The sequence below is a fragment of the Solea senegalensis genome, linkage group LG1 (genome assembly GCF_019176455.1).
Source record: "Solea senegalensis isolate Sse05_10M linkage group LG1, IFAPA_SoseM_1, whole genome shotgun sequence".
Classification (NCBI taxonomy): Eukaryota; Metazoa; Chordata; class Actinopteri; order Pleuronectiformes; family Soleidae; genus Solea; species Solea senegalensis.
In genome coordinates this window covers 28079710-28098178 of record NC_058021.1, presented here as the reverse complement: position 1 = coordinate 28098178, position 18469 = coordinate 28079710, and the positions used below count along the sequence as shown (strand labels likewise).

The window sequence follows — 18469 nt, the reverse complement described above, 5'->3', positions numbered from 1 at the left end:
CTGACAATAACATTTTAAATATAATTGTTTTATTAACAAATATCTGCTGTTATACACATTTTTCTTTCTTTTACATTTTGGTCTGTTTGACCTGAGGAAAAAGGGATGACTCTAACTTTCCAAACAGTAACAGGCAGCTTAGCCATGTCAACACACAGCTTAGCTGTTTGCAGAGTGCACATACCTGTCTTGCCTCAGCCAGTTTACTTTTATGTACTTAAAGAAACCACAGATGGAATAACTGCCATGCAAGATTACATATTGCCTCTAAGTATGCACCACAAGTCCTTATCTATATATAATGCCATAAAAAACACATTTGAATATACTGGCTGGAGCAAAAGTCGGGCTGGGCGATATGTCCAAATAATTACCACAATAAAAAAAATACTGAATCCTCTTTGTAGACAAATAACAACACTTTGTAAACAGAGAAACATTCCATAAATATGAGGCATAACACTCTGTGTCTTAAATGCATACACATTATATCAATACATATTAGGGCCGCAGCTAATGATCACTTTTTGTTGTTTCTGTAATATCTCAGAAAATGTCGATAAATGTTGATCACATTTCAAAATGATGATGTTTTCCAATGACTCATTTTGTCAAAAAACTCAAATTAATTTATTAATAATGTCTTTGTTGTATTGAGCCAAGAAACCGGAAAATATTCACATTTATGAAGCTGAAAAATCACAGAACCTATTTAAAAACATTTAAAATGCCACTCAAAATAGTTTATTGATTTAGAATTTAGAAACAGTAACTACAGTAACAGTAACTACCACGTAGCAACACGCGTCAGCTTCTCATAGTACTACGTTACACTGTACACGTGTCAGGGACTGACATATCAGTTCTTCCAGGGTTCTGCAGCCTGTTTTTGTGATTGTTGTGACCAAAAATGCCTGATTTCATGGCAGCTTTTACAAGACGTTGTAATCCATGTTTTAAGGAATTTTGCAATGATTTATTTTTTCATATAATGTAAAATACAAGTCAAATTTTTACAAGTCAAAATAACATACAATTATTTTAAATGATGTTGCTGTATGTGGGGCTGCAAAGAATAATTGATTCCTAAATGATCCTCTTAAATGTGAATATTTTCTGGTTTCTTTACTCCATATAGCAAAGAACTTGTTAAAACATAATCATTATGGTTTATGGTTTAAAACAAGATATTTGAGGACATCATTATTTTAAGGTTTGTAAACACCGATCTACAATTTTCAACATTTTCTAACCTTTCATTGACCAAACAACTAATCAATAAATGTAGAGAATTATGGACAGATTAATCAATAGGGAAAATAATTACTTACGTTAGTGGCAGCCTTAGATATACAGTATGTAATGCTGATTATGAGTTTGAAAATCGAGAGATGGAGGAGGAGCTGTGATGAGTGTCCTGCAACAGCTTGATGCAACATATCCCAATGTAAAGGTTATTGTCCAGTCTCATGACGTGACCCACCACCATGTGAGAAAAATTGATCAGTGATGAATGATGAATGAATGATTTGACTTGCAGAAAAACTACATGGCTTTGGAAAAGGCTGTGGTGATTGGGCAAAAATGCAAGGTTGTGTTAAAGTCACGGTAATTGGTTGAATTTGTGTTAATTGCAAATTCCTGGAGGGACTGACCACATTTGTGTTTTTGGTTGAAGTAGCTGTTTGGCCTCAGTGCCAGCAGCACAAGACTCACCACAGCTCTCCATCACCAGCTCGTTGCCATGGAAACACTCATTTCTTACCACAGAGACTTGTGTCAAAGTGTGTGTGGAGTCAAAGTGCTCCCCCTTCCCCACAGTGTTCTTGAGCAAAGTGATGTTATGTAACAGTGTCAAGGTGCAGGAGGCAGCTTTCACAATGAAACTAAAATGCAAACACTCCTTCCAGTCCCACCCATGTGTGCTCCCCCAGGAGTTCCTCCCCCTCCCCCTCCTCTACCTCCACCTGCTCCTCCCATGATGGGGCCCGGCCCCCCAGCACCTCCACCACCACCTCCACTACCACCACCCTTAGGTGAGACTCCCCGAACCCTGACGTCTCTGCTGTGTGGCGGGTGGACAAATCAGCACGTCTGTTATGATCTTCTCATGGTGGAGGTGGTACAAAATGATTGGGTTGTGGTGAATATGAGTGGGTGTCTGTTTGTACACACTGCAACTAAAGAGGCTCGTCTTCATCAGTAGAATCATGGAGCTGCAGTTACATAATGATGTGTTTGTTTAAATTCATACAAAGATATACAATAGCTTGGATTATCTTGGGTTTTTTTGTATTGTAATTATATGAGGTACAAATTCACCTGACTTTATCAGGTGCATCCTTACAAACTTACCTAACGAGGCAGCAGTAGACCAGGAGCGCCTGTGTTAATGCAAGCGGAAATTTATGTTTTCTCCATGGCATTTGGTGTGAGCGGTTTACAAACATACTTTTTCAGGCAGAATATATCACCTAAGAATTAAAAAAAAAAAGTATGTGCTTACTAGGCAAGCATAATTAATCAAATGAAAGAACGTAAGTACATCTCGGCCAATAAACTTGTTGACCCAAACACCTCAGCCAAAATATGCTGGCTGTTCAGCTCTGTGTTTGCTTGCCCTGCAGTGTGAACAAACTGTATACATACTTCTGTTTAAAGACACAACAGGTTCTGTTTACTCTGCCTTTACTGTGTGGTTTTTATATATATGTATATAAAAAAAAAGCACCAGCTTTTTTTGTAATTGGGATCTTGTGTGGTGGTGGTGGTGGTGGTGATAATTTAGTTTCTATATCTTTATTTGTCTGTTATTGGTTGATAAAGAAGTCTCCTTTCAACTAAAATCAAGATAAAGTCAATTATCACCTTCAGAATATTTTTTTAATTTAGTCTCAAGCAGCTGTTAGCCGTATGTCAGAAAATATTGAGTTGGTGTCTATCCATGTTTACAACCTCGAAAATTCAAGGAGATGATCTAAAACCTGACAAATGTGATGCTGCACCACATAAAACATGTTGATGTTTTTAAGGCCTATGAGACTTCTTCAGCATTGAAGTGAATTGATTTCCATTTGGCAAATAATGATAATAATAGTCTTCTTCATAGAGAACACGATGTTCGAGCACCATGTTTTCCATATACAAACTAAACTCCTTTTGATTTTTAATGAGACCTGAAGCCTACCATAGTTTCTCCGACATGCTTGGGAGAGAAGCTGCAATATGCAACTTCACCAGTAGAGGTTGCTGAATTCTACACACTGTACCTTTTAAATTCAGCCAAGAGAATTTTCTGGGTTTGTGCATAGAAATTAATGGAGCTCATCTGTAAGACTTATAGCTGATAATGTAACCTAATAATTTCTGGGTCAAAACAATGTTAAAGATTAATATACGAGTCATATTGAGTTAAAAAAAAAAGCTGCTGCAGTAAAATGTACATTCTTCAGCAGGTTTAAACTACATTTTCATCCACATTAAACAACAGAGAAGCTCATTTGCGATTGTGTTCCTCTGAATCTTCACTTCCGTCCCACCCATGCCTATCTGAGCACAGGGCCTCTCTGGAGACGCTGTGTGATATTTAGAAATATGAACAGGAAATACTCGAGCAGGCCGGCCTTTAACCTCCTCCTCTCCGTCTTGTGTTCACACACACACCCACGCCCACACTATCTTCATAAGTTTTAAATATTTGTTCACATTAAATGCTGCAATAAACAGTTTTATTTTGCGCTTTAGTCGACATTTAAAAATAATGCTAAAAAACAACATCAAGGCCATGAAGCGTGTGTCGGTGGCAGACAGTCTTCTGGATACGGTGTATCAAAATGTAATGTTGTGACACAATACATTTATCATTACGTGCACCAAATAATTAGAGTGAAAAGATGAAACTTTCACTGTTGAAAAGTGAAAGATGAGTTGGATGAATGATGCTCTGTTGCTGCTCTTCTTTGTGCTGAAAGAAACATGACCTCCAGGATTTGTTCCGTTAACATTCTGGGACTCTTATGTTTCATTTTCCTTCATTCATTGTAACCATATCATCAGTTTACAACCTGCATTGCCTGCTTCCTCTGATTTTGTTATCGATTATGTGTTTTCAGAAGGGTTTGGGCTCTGATCTGTTTGTAAAAGCTTACATCATGCTTGCTGACTCATGATTTGGGTGCCTTTTCTTCCCCTCTCCCATCTCTCTCACTCTTTTAACCCTCTTCATCCTCTCTTTTCCCTCTCCTCCCTCCATGTCTTTGGGTGTTTCTAGCTGTGGCCCCTGGGCCTGGACTGGGTCCCGCTCCAATGTCCCAGTTTGGAACCATCTCGCGGCAGATTTCGCGGCACAGCTCCTCCAACTCCTCTGTCTCTATGGTTTCGGCCACTGGCACCTACCGCCGGGCACCGTCGGTCACTTCCCAGTTCTCCTTGCAGCAGCAGCAACAGCAACTACAGCAGCAGCAGCAGCACAACAGCAACAACAACAACAACAACAACAACAGCAGCAGCAACAGCAACAGCAACAGCAGCCTCACATTAACGGAGGCACTCCTGGTTACGGCCAGAACTCAAGTAAGGCCCTTATGTCTGTGATTTACTTTACTCCAAATTATGCACAACTAAAACCAGCTAAGCGTCTTTGCCACAGTCTCTTATTTGAAAGTGAGTGACTGGTTTCTGAAGGTCGAGCTTTTGTCCGAGTCAGAATTATTGACTTTCTCTTAACTCTAAAAGTGCACATAAGGCCTTTTTGTAATCTTCAACTTGAACTCCTTGTCCTTGAATTCTACAGCAGATAGAAGACACTTTAGGCATCACATGTACTTGTGAACGTATTTCACTGTCCGTAATTAAAGCGTTGTCGTCTTTAAATTATAACATGCTAGAGTTTAGACTCTTGGTTGTGAAACTTGTGACGTGTGATCAGGATCTGGAGACACGCAACGTCCTTTTTTTTTTTCTTTTTTTTTTTTAGCTTCCACCTGCTATTAACCTTCCTCCAGTGTTTGGTCTTGCTCATCACCTTTCATTGAATATGGCAGCCATTTTAGATGTCATTAAAAAATGAGGTTGGCTTTGCAGTCAGAGAAAGTCGACATCACTCCCAGTTCGGACATCCGATGTAAATTGAGTGCACGATTTGTCCCTTGCAGTTACACATGTTAACCACTAGATAATACTTGTCATTGTTTCATAGTTTATAAAAGGTTTAAACCAAAAATGGTAAAGATTTTTGGATTTTGTGTCTAAATCACATTCGACCATAAACACTGAAACAAGGGAGGTTTCCACAAACACTGGAGTGAGATTAATAAAAATGGATAGTGAGATATCGCAATATTTTGTGTGGCGATACTATATCACTTGTGAGACACCAGGTATCAATTATTTTTTGCATATAATTGTTTAACTGATATTACAAACAAACCTGAAACCTTTTGTGCACAAAAAAAATCAATTGACGTTTCAGTCCAATAGATGGTGCCAAGTACTCACTCTCACTATATCGCAATATGATTCAAATGGTTCCACTACATACAGTACAGTAATATTGTGACGATGACTTAAATATCGTGTGGCATCTCTGGCCATTCCCACCCCTATAATAAACATAATCTTGTTTTTTTTTCCTGCATTGCATTCTTAGTTGGGCTGGTATACTGCGCATAGGACCAGCAGTGCAACATCTGTTGTGTTGTTCAGTTTTAATCACATTTGTAAGAAAAGACACACTCAATCCTGCTGTGTCACGGCTCGCAGTTTAAGAGAGAAGAAAGATTTAGAGTTGAGTGAACTTTTATCAAGCGTCCGGATTTAGTCACGCCGTATGAATCACGTCTGCACCTGACTGAAATTAGAACATTGTGTGTGAGCCAGATGACATCCAGATGTGTGTGGGTGAAAGCGTTCTATTATAATGAGTTTATCATGTGTTTGCACCTTTTTCTATCATACCAGATGATACAGATCACATGATAATTAAATACTTGACTCCCTGATAAGATTATTATCTACTGAGCTGAACATTTACCAAATCATTAAGGATTATTGTGTTCCCTAATGTGAGGGAAGTTCAGCAGCAGGGGTTCAGGTTAAATGACATTGAAGTCCAACAGTGCCCTCCTCTGGCTGCTGTCAGGACTTGCCTAAATAAGATCCAGGAGAAATGGAACAAAATTTACAGTTGATCCTGAGATTATGTGAGAAATCTCATCATCGTCGAAGTCACCATCAAACACCATAGTTATGTGTCTGATCTGTTGCTGCGACAGACAGTTATTATTCAAAAAGATTTTCTTTTTCTTCAAAATGACAAAAAACTACTACATGATCAGTTTTATTTGAGTGACTCAGCATTCCTTTGCTCACTGTCACTGCTGCACATCACTCTGTCTGTTCAATGTTCACAAGCTCACAATATTTCCTGAGTCTCTCTCTCTCTTTTTGGCTTGGTATTAGGGTTCACACTCTTGGTGACTGATGGGTTTTTTTCCTCTTTTTATTCATTTTTTTTTTCTTTCTCTGCTTCTCTTGTCGTCTCTTGTCGGCTTTCAGTGTCTATCGCTCCTCCTCCTCCCCCCATGCCCCAGCTGACTCCACAGATTCCTCTGACTGGCTTTGTGGCCAGGATGCAGGAGAGCAGTAAGTGACGAAGCAAAAAGACGTCGACACTCCTTCTCCTCTTCCTCACCCAGCATGCACTGTTCCTTTCCATCTTCTTGTCTATATGTCTGAGATCAATTTCTACTAACCTCTCGCACCACCATGCTACGAAGAATGTGCCTCCTTAGAGTCGTGTCATTGAGAAAAGTTTTAGTTAATGGTTATTAATGTTCATATATGAAATGAGAGCAACAACTAACAATTATTCTCTGGATTTTCTTTAGATTAAACATATAGTTGTTTGGGCAACATTTCCCTGAAACCAGAACTTTTTTACTGATGAAAACAAGACCTAAATCCATTAGTTGATTATAAAACTAGTTGGCAATTAATTTATCATTAACTCAGTAGATGTAAGCTAAGATTTTACTTTTGAGGCGGAGGGTTGAAGTTCACTGAAGGCCAGGTTTGGAGAAGATGGGAGCCTTTGCTGCCCCCTACTGGTTTGAAACTTTAAACGTCATAGTTGAATTATTGCTTGATAAAAAGTTACTTCAAACATCAGTGTTGGACATTAATTAATGATATGGCCTAATGTAATTATAGTTCAAGAGTAAATGTAACAAATTATCAATAAAAAAAAAAAAACATCTAAAATTCATTATTAGAGATTTTTTCCTAGTGGATGGTGTCATACAAAACTGAAATACATTAAAAAGCATGACTCAGCATGTAATCCGCTACTGGAACAGAGTCAAAGCCAAAGCAACAAACACGTTAAATTATGTAACAGTGATGCAACCTATGAATAACCGTACATACACGCACAGTTCTGCATGTCTTCATCATTCATTCTGCATGATTCAGCCACTGCATGTTGACCTCTGACCTCCTGAAACCCAGTGTGCAAAGATCTGACTTCCTGTGTTTCTGCTCCATCAGTTGCTGATACTCCCACTCCTCCTCCTCCCCCGCCTCCAGACGACATGCCGATGTTTGACGACTCTCCTCCGCCGCCACCTCCTCCTCCCGTGGATTACGAGGAGGAGGACGCTGCCGTTGTTCAATACAACGACCCCTACGCTGACGGAGACCCAAACTGGGCTCCTAAGAGCTACATTGAGAAAGGTTTGCACAAATAACAGAAGCCACTTATATTGTTGTTCTAAAGCAGTTAGCCACCAGGGGGCAACTCCACTGGCTGAAAAAAGAAGACTTTTTCAATAGAAGTCTATGTGAAAATTTGTTTTCACTTCTCAATGTTGAGGCTTGTGCCAAGTGAGAAACCATGGATGCCTTAATGCTATGACTGAGTCTACCACCGGAGCCAGACTATCACACTATCACCCAAACTTCTGTTTGCTGAATCCGTTAACAATTCGAAATTTTGAGAATTTTCATACTGATCTACTCATTTTAAGATGATTTTCACATGAGTTTACATAAGCACAGAATTCAAAATTGTGTTTACAGTCAAACGTGTGCTGTAAGCTAACTTGTTGATGCAAGAAATGCAAACTCCCAATTTAATCCAGGAAAACAAGAATACTGTGTCAACATTGCCAACTTTTAATATCTGGTAAAACCAAAGTGTTGACTCAGCATTTAATATCCAGAAAACAAGAGCATATTTAGTCTTCTGTTGGATACTGGACTAACACTTCTCTCTGTGATTTCAGTGGTGGCCATCTACGACTACTGCCAGGACAAGGATGACGAGTTGAGTTTCATGGAGGGGGCAATCATCTACGTCATCAAAAAGAATGACGACGGCTGGTTTGAGGGCGTCAGCAACGGTGTCACCGGCCTGTTCCCCGGCAACTATGTGGAGAGCATCATGCACTACGCTGACTGAAGAGGACGTCGCCGCCACCACCGCCGCTAACAGTACAGTCTATTTATTCAGTCGTATCGTAGTCCACCGAGAGACACGCAGCAACAGTCGTGCCTCGTCCTCTCGAGACGCTTAGACACAAATGTATGATCCTTTTTTTTTTGATATGACAGAATGTTCTTTCTCTAAGTGATTGCAAATAAAATTAAAATTAATATCTATTTAGTTTATTTTGGTGTTATATGGGCAGGGCATTTATGGAATATGTAAAAACAAAGAAACAACAAAAGAGCTGGACTGCACTCACTCACAGCTGGAGGATGGACAGTTTGTACATCCTGCCTGGACAAAGATTTGTTAGCGAAGAAAATAAAACCTATAATGTGAGCTGCAGCCACTACAATGTAAATTCAGTGAATGTTAATACGACGTCAGTTCTCCTCAACGCCACAAGGTCAATTTGTGCGGAAAAACAAACACGTGGCCTGTCCATCATTTCCAAATTTAAATACTGTTAATGATAAAATACTGTAAAAATGTCTCGGCAACAATTACTCCTGAAGGCTTGGCGTTAAAGCATGCAAAAAAATTTTTTAAAGAGATATAATGTAACTAAGTTTATTGCCGTTATGCTTCCATTATTTTGTAAGTGTATTCACAACATTTTTTTTTTTTGTTTAATTTGTATTCCACTGTTGTTGTCATGGAACTTTTTGATACAGTTCAGGATTTCCAGAGGTGTCATTAAACTTTAAAGCAACATGATGCAACCTTTGTGGGTTATGTCACTGTAGCGAACACAGAAAATGCTCATTTATGTTACCCCCTTCACATCGGCATGGTTAAGAATTACATCCACTAGAGGGCATAGAGTTAACTTAATTCCTGTCATCCTTTGAAAAGTTCTGCAGTTTATTAAAAATGAATAGTTCTTTCAGCTATTGGCTAGACTGCCCTCTACAGTTTCTGGTGGTACTGCTCTGTTCATAATTCCATAAGACATGGAAACAGAGTATGAAGACCAGGCACCGCCATTTTGTATGTGTATCTAACATTAAGAATTAATTAATCTTAAGTCTCTGCGTTTAAGGTATTAAAAAGTTGCATGGTGTTGCTTTAAAGTCGTAGAAGTGAAATTGAATTTTCTCTGGTTTGCGATTTTTTATTTTATTTTTTTAAATCAAGAACACACATTTCTCCCCTTTCCTTCTACATCTTATTTTGAAAATTCTGTCACATCACTGTCATTGATGCTAATCAGAAAAACGTCAGTTGGATCATGTTGGTACCTGGTGGTGCAGTGACAATAGCTGGATTTTACCGTACAAAACACTGCCATGCGACAATTCAGATGTTAACACAGTCGACCAGTACACAACTCTAATACCTCCTGAATCTCCGCAAAGCAAACGACAACCTGGTCCGAGCTCAAGGACTGCGTTGAACGATTTGAAACATTAAATCCTCTGGGCTGCACATATTTAACTCCAATCATTAGCTTTCACTCAGGTCTCCATACATTGTCATCTAACGTCTTTCTTGCAGTGGTTGCATTTCAGGATAACACCTTCATATTTTTTCGTCTTTTGTTTAGTATTTCCAATTAAATAATTAAGCATAAAAACAATTAGGTAGAAATGATTGAAATCTATCTCTCTGCCTGCCCTTCATTTGTACATATAAAGTGTTGATTGAGAAATTAATGTACAGTCTTTTATAATAAACAATTCTATGTACAACATGCATGTGTGTGTGTGTGTGTGTGTGGTCACTTGCAGGACGAAATGAGGACGAAGCAAAAGGTTGGTTAAATAAAAAACAGTTGATTTATTGAGTGCACAGCTGTAGATGTTAAGGCTTCTGTCGTTACAGGACACTTTGTGTTACAGTATCAACCTCCCAACAGTTCACATGTCAAAGAGGAGATGTGACTGTTGGGCCTGTTCAGGTGTGGACGGATCTCGGAGGAGACGTGTACGCGGATCCAGACAGACACACCGGCGACAGCTGTGCATGTTATTTGGAATTTTCACAGATGGTGCAGCGGCTCCACAGATCGGGACTGAACACACAGTCACTGCGACACTGTGACGCAGCTGCAGGTACAGTACTGTAGAAGCAGTGGCATCGGATTATTTAACATGCACCTCCAAAAAAATCATCACAACGAGCAAACCAGCTGTATTTTTATGTGACCCTGTTCAGACCTGGTATTGAATCATTCCTGTGTAATCCGAGATTAAGTAACTCCCAATTCATCCTGAAGATGCTGTGTTCTTGACTTTCTATGACATTTTAACTGAGGAACAAACTGTGCTACCTTTACCATTAATAGCACTTCTGTTGCATTTGTTTCATAGTCAATCAGTTATTTATATAGTAGTGTTTAGTTTTTAACCATGGTCATGTTGCTATGCTGTTCCTGTAACTTCTCAAATGCAACATGGTGAACTTGGAGGAGTGACATATACATATACAATGTTTTGTTCAGCAAAGTAAACCAACAAGAGCAAGAACACACTCTGAAAATTCATATAATCTGCTACCCATATAATCAGGGTACTGTTGAAAAATCGCAGTGCATTACCCCAGACAATAATCTTATCTATATTAATCTATAATTTGTTGTATCCCAACTTTTTCTGTAATGGTTAAAACGTATTTCATGTAACCACAGCTTTGATTTGACAAACACATCTATACAGTCAGACATGAAATAAACAATTTTGTCCTCGTGAACAGATGTGACGTCAGTGTTTATTTAAATAATGTGAAAACTGGTACTTCAGTCTGTATGAGATCAGATTGCTGAGGTTTGGATGTTAATACCAGGTCTGAACAAGGGCAAACGTATGTCACACTGCTGTTTTGATCCCTTGCTTTTGGTTCAGTGTTCTGCCATTTTCCCACTCAAAGTTGGCATTAAAACCATCACAAGGAGATTTCTCCAAACATCCATTGTCTCCCTCGCTCTCTCTCCACGTCTGTGTGTGTCTTGAAGTTGGCTTACTACTGGTAGCTGCCTGAAGTGACACCGCAGCAGAGGAAGGATCATTATTTGTCTCTGGTTAGCACCATCTCAGTGAGCTGGATGAGGGCGTCTCTCTCCGCTGACGGCCTCAGCAGACTGATGTGTCGGATGGCTTCTCGGCCGTAGCGCTGCGCCAGAAAGTTTGTCTGCTGCACGCCATCGCTCTACGAGACAAACAGGTCATAGTCTTCATCTATACACGTGCAGTTCACTGTACTTTTATCAAGGGACAAATCAGGATATATTTTAAGTAGACTTGTGTGAGAAACTTAAAAATAGTCAGTGCATTACATAACAGGTGACCAGTCGGAAGTGGGAAAAAATGGTGCTAGCAACAGGGGAACAAATTTAAGTGACTTAACCTAATTAATTTCATCAGCTAAAGTTTACACTATGTAAAAGACTTTGTTCACTGCTTTCTGTTGTACAGCGTCTTGCAGCAGGAAACTAACTTAAGGGCTGTACCAAATTAATCACAAACTATTTTGATTATTGGTTTAGGAGTTTGATTTTTTATATATATAAAAAAAACAAGGTCTCGGATTATTCAGCTTGATAAATGTGAATATCCTCTGTTTTCTTTTCTATATAATCATAAAGAAATCATTCAAAACAGAAATATCAACATTTCAAGGTTTTGAAAAGACTAATCAACATTTTCTGACATTTGGACCAAACGATTGATTATTTGAAAACATAATTGACAGATTGATTATGACAATAATCAGTTGTTGCAGCCCTAAACCTTTGTTCACTACCACTGCACCAGGGAACAGTGACAATTGGCAATTTTGAGCTGGCAGGACACAGAGTTAGTGGTCCATCAGTAGTTAAGAGTAAATTAACACATAAGGTGGACATTGTTTCTCTAAAAATATCTCTTTTAACTTTGTCACCCACAGGTAAATTAGCTTCTAACCACCTTGTCATATAGAAATAATTAAAATAGATGTTATCGTTTAAAAAGGACCTCATCTGCAAACCTTTTTTTGTTTATCGTTTGTTCATACCTTGAGGACGTACTGCCAGGCTCGATCTACATCTCCATTGGAGCTGAAACGTCTCATGATCATAGCATGAAGCTCAGGAAACTAAAAAAAAATACAACGGGACAGAAGAAAAGATGACACTTATGGACTGTTAAAAAAACAACAACATAATGTTTCCAGACTAAAGGATAACTGTTGTTCTCACCTGTTGACAAGCAAACAGAACTGGTCCAGTGGCTAAACCCAGTTTGAGATCTGCAGCTGTGGGCTTCCCCAAATGACTGGCCCCTGATGTGAAGTCCAGCACATCGTCCACCAGCTACAGGACAGACACACTCAGATTATCAATCACTGTTGCTGATCTGATTCCGTATTCAATCTGATTCCATATAATGGGATTATCGAGGTCTGGACGTACCTGAAAAGCAATGCCCACGTTCTTCCCATACTGGAAGGCGATTTCGTGAACATCCGGATCAGAGTTGACCAGGATGGAAACCTTCAACAAACGAGAGACAGGCAGTCAACAAGAGACAGCGGGAGCAGAGACAGAGTCGTCTGTCCATATCTTTGATATTTGTGTGGAGACAGAACGTACATACTGCTTTACAACTGTTTGCAATAAGACTCGCCGTCTTCTTGAAGGTTTTCTCGAGGTAGTGTTTGAATCTCTCGTTTTCGTTCTCTTTAGAGCCCAGCTGCATGAATTCACCTGGAGCACAAAGTAAATTACACTTAAAAACCGTATAAGTAATATTAACAGACTCTCACATGAAGCTTTAAATCTACTCAGATGATTAGGGCTGGGCAATATATCGATATTCTATCTTTATTGTGATATAAGGTAAACGCCAACTATTTTGATAAATCGATTCTTCTTAAATGTTAATATTTTCTGGTTTCTTGCTCGCATCTTAAGAATCTTGACCAATTTTCTTAGAAATTGTTTTGGTTTTAACTACCAAATATTCACAAAGTGTTCTACTTTACCTCGGACCAGGTCTTCTATGACCTGGGACAACACTTTGACCACAGAGATGTTTCCAATCCGAGCCAAAGCCATGGAGGCGGCAGAGAGGATGAAATCTCCAACCAGGATTGCCTGAAAGTAAAAAATATTAACATTTCCTTCCATTAAAAAATCATTTACAAAGAAAAGGATGAATCCCAGTTTTCAGATTTTTACCTTTTTTTCACCCCACACTTCATTGATTGTTCTCTTCCCTCGACGCTTATCTGATCCATCGATGACGTCGTCGTGCACAAGGCTGGCAGTGTGAATCATCTCTGAGATCATGGCGATGGCCTTCTGCCCCGGGAGCAAATCTCTGCAGGAAACGGGACAGGTATGATTCATATCACAACTTTAATACTCCTGTCACGAGGCGTGGTGAGTCACTGAATCATTGAGTCACCACAATCGAGTCGTGTTGGTCGTGAATAAGGCTCAGATTCGTGGTTAAAGTCTTACCCTGCTCCGTTGCTGTGGATGTTGAGGGCTCGAGCCATGAGAACAACAATCATCGGTCGGATTGCTTTGCCTTTGCCATCGAAGTAGTAATCACATAAATACTTCAGCTCCTCTTTAGACACAAACAGCTCCTGTCAGTTCAAGAAAGAAAATGTGTTTTTTTTATTTCAGCCATAAAGAAAAAAAACACTCAGCTGCAATAAGTATTATCTTTCAAAAATGATTAATTTGTTGATTATTTTTCTCTGTGATTTGGCCCATAAAGGTGTCAGAAAATGTTTAAAAAGAAAAGTTGATCTGTATTTCTCAAAGCTTTAAATTGTGTTTTCAGTACCAACATTACTCAATTTTAATGATTTCTTTGTTATATGGAGCAAAGAAACTAAAAATATGCACATTCAAGAAGCTGGAAAAATCTAAGAACTTGTCAAAATATATCAATTGTTTTGTTTTCTTGTCATATGTAATTTTACTTTTCATTATTTCATTAGTTTACAGTAGGGATAAACTGATTAGAGGCTCCACGTGTGTCTGACTGGTGCTTTTTTTTTTGTTTTATGCACATTCTGTCAGAAACTGATTCCAAACTACACAAGTCAAATAATGATGTACCTTTTTGATGTCCTCATATAAACTCGCCATGTCTTTTTGGGCTAATGTGAAAGGATCTTTGAGCTTTGCGTCGCTGTGTATTGTTCTGCAACAGCATGACTGGAGTGACGGAAACCGCAACCGCGACGTGTGTCTGAAGAGAAACGTAACAAAATAAATACACTGAATCATATATCAGAATCATGAAATCAGTAACTATTGTTAAAAAAAAAATTAAATACATGGATATAAGCATGAAAATTTAGATCCCTAGTTGGATCTCATCACAACTCACCTGTTTAGGTTTAAAATGTTCAGGTTTGCCTGCATAGATGATGGTGATTGTCCCTTTAAGACAAAATACAAAAAGCAACTACATCATTTCTCCATTCAGAAAATTGTCACACAAGCTAATATTCTACAATAAATACCACAAACCACATTAATTCAAGGAGTCAGTTTTAATCCTGGTTAAAGTTAACTTTTGAAACAATAGTAGAATTTAGAATAGAATTTACTTTCTGATCATTTAAATAATTTCTAAAACATAATAAAACCTTGTATGTTTTGTACATGTAAGTGTCAGAAAGACCTGAAGGTTTTTGATCCTTTTTAAAATATAAACTTTCCTGATGTACAGATGCGGATTTTCAAAGTACCTGAGGACCAGCACGTGTGAGTTAATGCCAGTGAATGAATGAATGAATGAATTAAATAATGACAACTTAACAAATGACTGAAGAACAGAGGTCAGTGTGAAAGGTCTTGACCTTTAGGAGCAGCTTATGTTGGACCGACCACCACCCTGCAACAAGTTCCCATTCATTTCCGGTAAATATTACAAAATACAGTAAACTCTTGCTAAATCAAACTTACGAAACAGTTATTCTGTCAGTAAATGTGACAGCGAGAGACATGGGGGTAAATCGGTTAACCGTTAAGACCACACCACGGTGTAGAGGCACCGGTTAAAGGCTCGGTAGATATGTATGACCTTCCCGGGTTTGACAGATTTCTCTTCTTGGTGTCCTGACTCCTTCGGCCGCAACACTAACCTCGTTCCCTGGCCTGGAGATCCAGGACGCCCGGCCCGGAGAGGACGTCGAGAAAGCTGCTGTCCTGCCGTTAAAATGCCGCACGGTTTCCGCGAAACTCGCCCTCGAACAGTTTGTAGTCCACCTGCGGCAGTGTCTCCACCACGGAGCGGCCATGTTGTTACCCCCCCCCGTCGCACGCGACTGCGCGTCAAGTTACAAGTCCGAGCGGAACCGGAAACATGTCGGCGCTCGTGGGCTGATGACGCAGATGTAAACAGGAAGTAGCATGTATTACCCATGCCCTAAACTCAAGCAGAGGCATTTCATGGAGATTTCACTCAGTTCTTTTCAATAATATTTTATTATTTAAACGTTTTTTGTTTTTACATGCGCGTTTCTGTTCGGGACGAGGCTAATAGCTAGTTATCTCACAGTTAACTGAAATAACTAAAGCTATTAATCAGCTTTACGTCGTGATGTTTTCACGAATAAAAATAAATACCACTGTTTACCCAGTACAGTTTATTGCTTCGGGTTTGTATGAATTATATGTTGGCTTATTAGCAAGTGACTTAACTAGTTTTATTTTTTCAAAACTTTATATTGAAAATACAGACAAGAAAAAAATCTAATTAAAATCAATTAATTATTATTAGCACGCACGCGGAGCCAGCAGGAGCAGCAGGAGACCCGGGAGGACAAACTATTGTTTTTTAAAGAATGAAATCAAGCTTTCTGATTTTACAGCTTCTTAAATGGCAACATTTTCTTTATCTGTTTTCTTTGCTCCATTTTAGCACATTTTATGTCTTTCACCTTTCAATGTGAGACACATTTGAGTCATTATTTAATGAAATTAATTTAATGTTGCCACTTTGACTTGTCCACAGTTTTCACTTGTTAACAACGTAAAAATGATGTGAACACATTAATCACACAGAAGTCTAATTCATGTGCTTATCATTTTTAGGTCCAAGGAGTGAACCCCCTATCAATTTTTTTGTCTATTTATGGCTTTTTTTGGGATTATTTAAATGTGAAATAAAATGGTATAACCCTTTAATTAACAGGGTGTACCCCGCCTATCACCCTATGACAGCTGAGCTTGGCACAGCACCCCCCCGGTTAGAAAGCTGCCTAACAGTCCTGATGTTGACGGTTTGATTCCTATATACTTGAAGGTTTAACGTTCCACAGCCACAGTGAAGACTGAAAACCACCAAGAGCTTCTTCCAACTATCAAAAGGGTTTGTGGTGTGGTGGATTTGTTGGCAACCGCAAGGTTGTGCCAGTCTGGCTGTGGCTGGTTCAAATCTGCCATGCAAGAAAGCAGAAAATGTTGACATTTAAGAAGCTGTAAAATCAGAAAGCTTGATTTCATTCTTTAAAAAAACAACAGTTCGTTGTTAGTTTACACCTGACATGGAAATGTGTCAGGATGCAAGATATATCGTTATGGGCAGATATTGGCTTTGAAAAGTTTTATGGGATATGTGCGAGGTCTGCCGATATGACTAATGACTGCACTCTACTTATATATGGGATTATTATTATTATAATAACAAAGCAATAATTATAACTGAATGTTATTTGGTTTGTGGATAAAAAAAAAGACATTTGAGAATCATCATTTCCAGGTTTGAGAAACACTGATCAACATTTTTCAAACATTGTCTGGCCCAAACTTTCTGTAACAATCTTCAAACTTCATTTGTATGTGAAGAGAAATGAAATGAAAGGTGTGTGTGGAGCAGTGACATCACATTAGCATTAGCAGGTGTAATCTGAATACCTGTGATCGGATCTCTCATGTCGGATGTTAACAGCAGGTGTGAACAGAGTGTCAACAGAACATCTAAGAAATGTGTGGATCATTTAGACAGTAGTGACCACATGTTTGTCTCCGCTGTCCTCGTCCTGCTTCTGTCTTCGAAGAAACTCCGACTGATAAACACAAAGTGGAACATTCCAAATATATGGACACAGAGGGGAACAGTGGAATGTACCAAGTCGCGGAAAGTATACCATGGCCTTCACATGAGTGTCACTTTGTGCAGGAGCAGCTCCACCTGAAATTAATCAATGTTAATGTTCTCATTGAAATGCTGCCAACTGCTGGAAGAAAGTTTCCTCTTCATCAAGCTGCTGAAAGGATCCACTTGTAGTTCTTAAATTAAAAGTATAAACATAGAAGATTCATTTCAAATGTTGTGAGTAAAATGTCACATTTGCTAACTGTCATGAGACTGTTTCTGTAGAGAATGGAGTGCATTTCACAGTTGGACATAAAAGCGAATTGGTTGAACACTTTTTTTCTTAATTTTATTTCACTTGCACACCTTAGCGTCACCAAAGATGGACAATCAGAGTATTTACTTAGTGTAAATACGTACTTAGTGAGTTGAGTTGAATTTGTTGAAAATAGATATACAATTTGGAGAATTATTTACATGTAGGATTACATTTGCAGGATTATGTTTGTGTCAAACATGTCCAAATATATAATATACTATAAAAGTCATAGTATAGTATGTTGTCCAAAATCAATAAAAAAAGTCATAGTATGGTATGTCGTCCAAAATTAGTCAAAAAAGTCATAGTATGGTATATCGTCCAAAATCAGTCAAAAACCTCGTAGTATGGTATGTCGTCCAAAATCAGTCAAAAAAGTCATAGTATAGTATGTCATTCAAAATCACCTAAATATGTCACAGTATAGTATGTCATCCAAAATCAGTCAAAAAAGTCATAGTATAGGATGTCGTCCAAAATCAGTCAAAAAGTCATAGTATAGTATGTCATCCAAAATCCGTCAAAAAAGTCATAGTATAGTATGTCGTCCAAATTCTGCCAAAATTGTCATAGTAGGGTATACTGTCCAAAATAAGTCAAAAATATCATGGTATACTATGT

The 18469-nt window shown here is 38.6% G+C and overlaps 2 protein-coding genes across 2 annotated transcripts in view; one reads left to right on the top strand and one right to left on the bottom strand.

Moving 5' to 3' along the window:
• abi1a (abl-interactor 1a) overlaps window positions 1–10178 on the top strand; it is a 46616-nt gene extending 36438 nt beyond the window's left edge. The window contains 5 exon segments of the mRNA XM_044035058.1: window positions 4271–4470; window positions 4473–4572; window positions 6556–6642; window positions 7546–7731; window positions 8283–10178. Coding sequence (XP_043890993.1) covers window positions 4271–4470; window positions 4473–4572; window positions 6556–6642; window positions 7546–7731; window positions 8283–8458 — 749 coding nt within the window. The 3' untranslated portion in view covers window positions 8459–10178.
• Window positions 10179–10240: 62 nt separating this feature from the next.
• Window positions 10241–15752, bottom strand: pdss1 (prenyl (decaprenyl) diphosphate synthase, subunit 1). Its single transcript, XM_044035046.1, has 11 exons — window positions 15575–15752; window positions 14815–14867; window positions 14541–14673; window positions 13929–14059; window positions 13644–13785; window positions 13448–13559; window positions 13060–13169; window positions 12876–12956; window positions 12663–12776; window positions 12479–12559; window positions 10241–11632 (listed from the first exon to the last, which is right to left on the bottom strand). The coding sequence occupies exons 1-11, from the start codon at window positions 15728–15730 to the stop codon at window positions 11492–11494; spliced, it is 1254 nt and encodes a 417-aa protein (XP_043890981.1). The 5' UTR covers window positions 15731–15752; the 3' UTR covers window positions 10241–11491.
• Between the last annotated feature and the right edge of the window lie 2717 nt (window positions 15753–18469).

What these genes read in the sequence shown, in the direction of transcription:
- pdss1 (XM_044035046.1), bottom strand. Translation starts at nt 15,730, where the DNA reads ATGGCCGCTCCGTGGTGGAGACACTGCCGCAGGTGGACTACAAACTGT. An exon ending in AAGTGTGGGGTGAAAAAAAG is followed by an intron (nt 13,560 to 13,643) that starts GTAAAAATCTGA and finishes TTTTACTTTCAG; the next exon opens with GCAATCCTGGTTGGAGATTT. An exon ending in TTCTGTTTGCTTGTCAACAG is followed by an intron (nt 12,560 to 12,662) that starts GTGAGAACAACA and finishes ATTTTTTTTTAG; the next exon opens with TTTCCTGAGCTTCATGCTAT.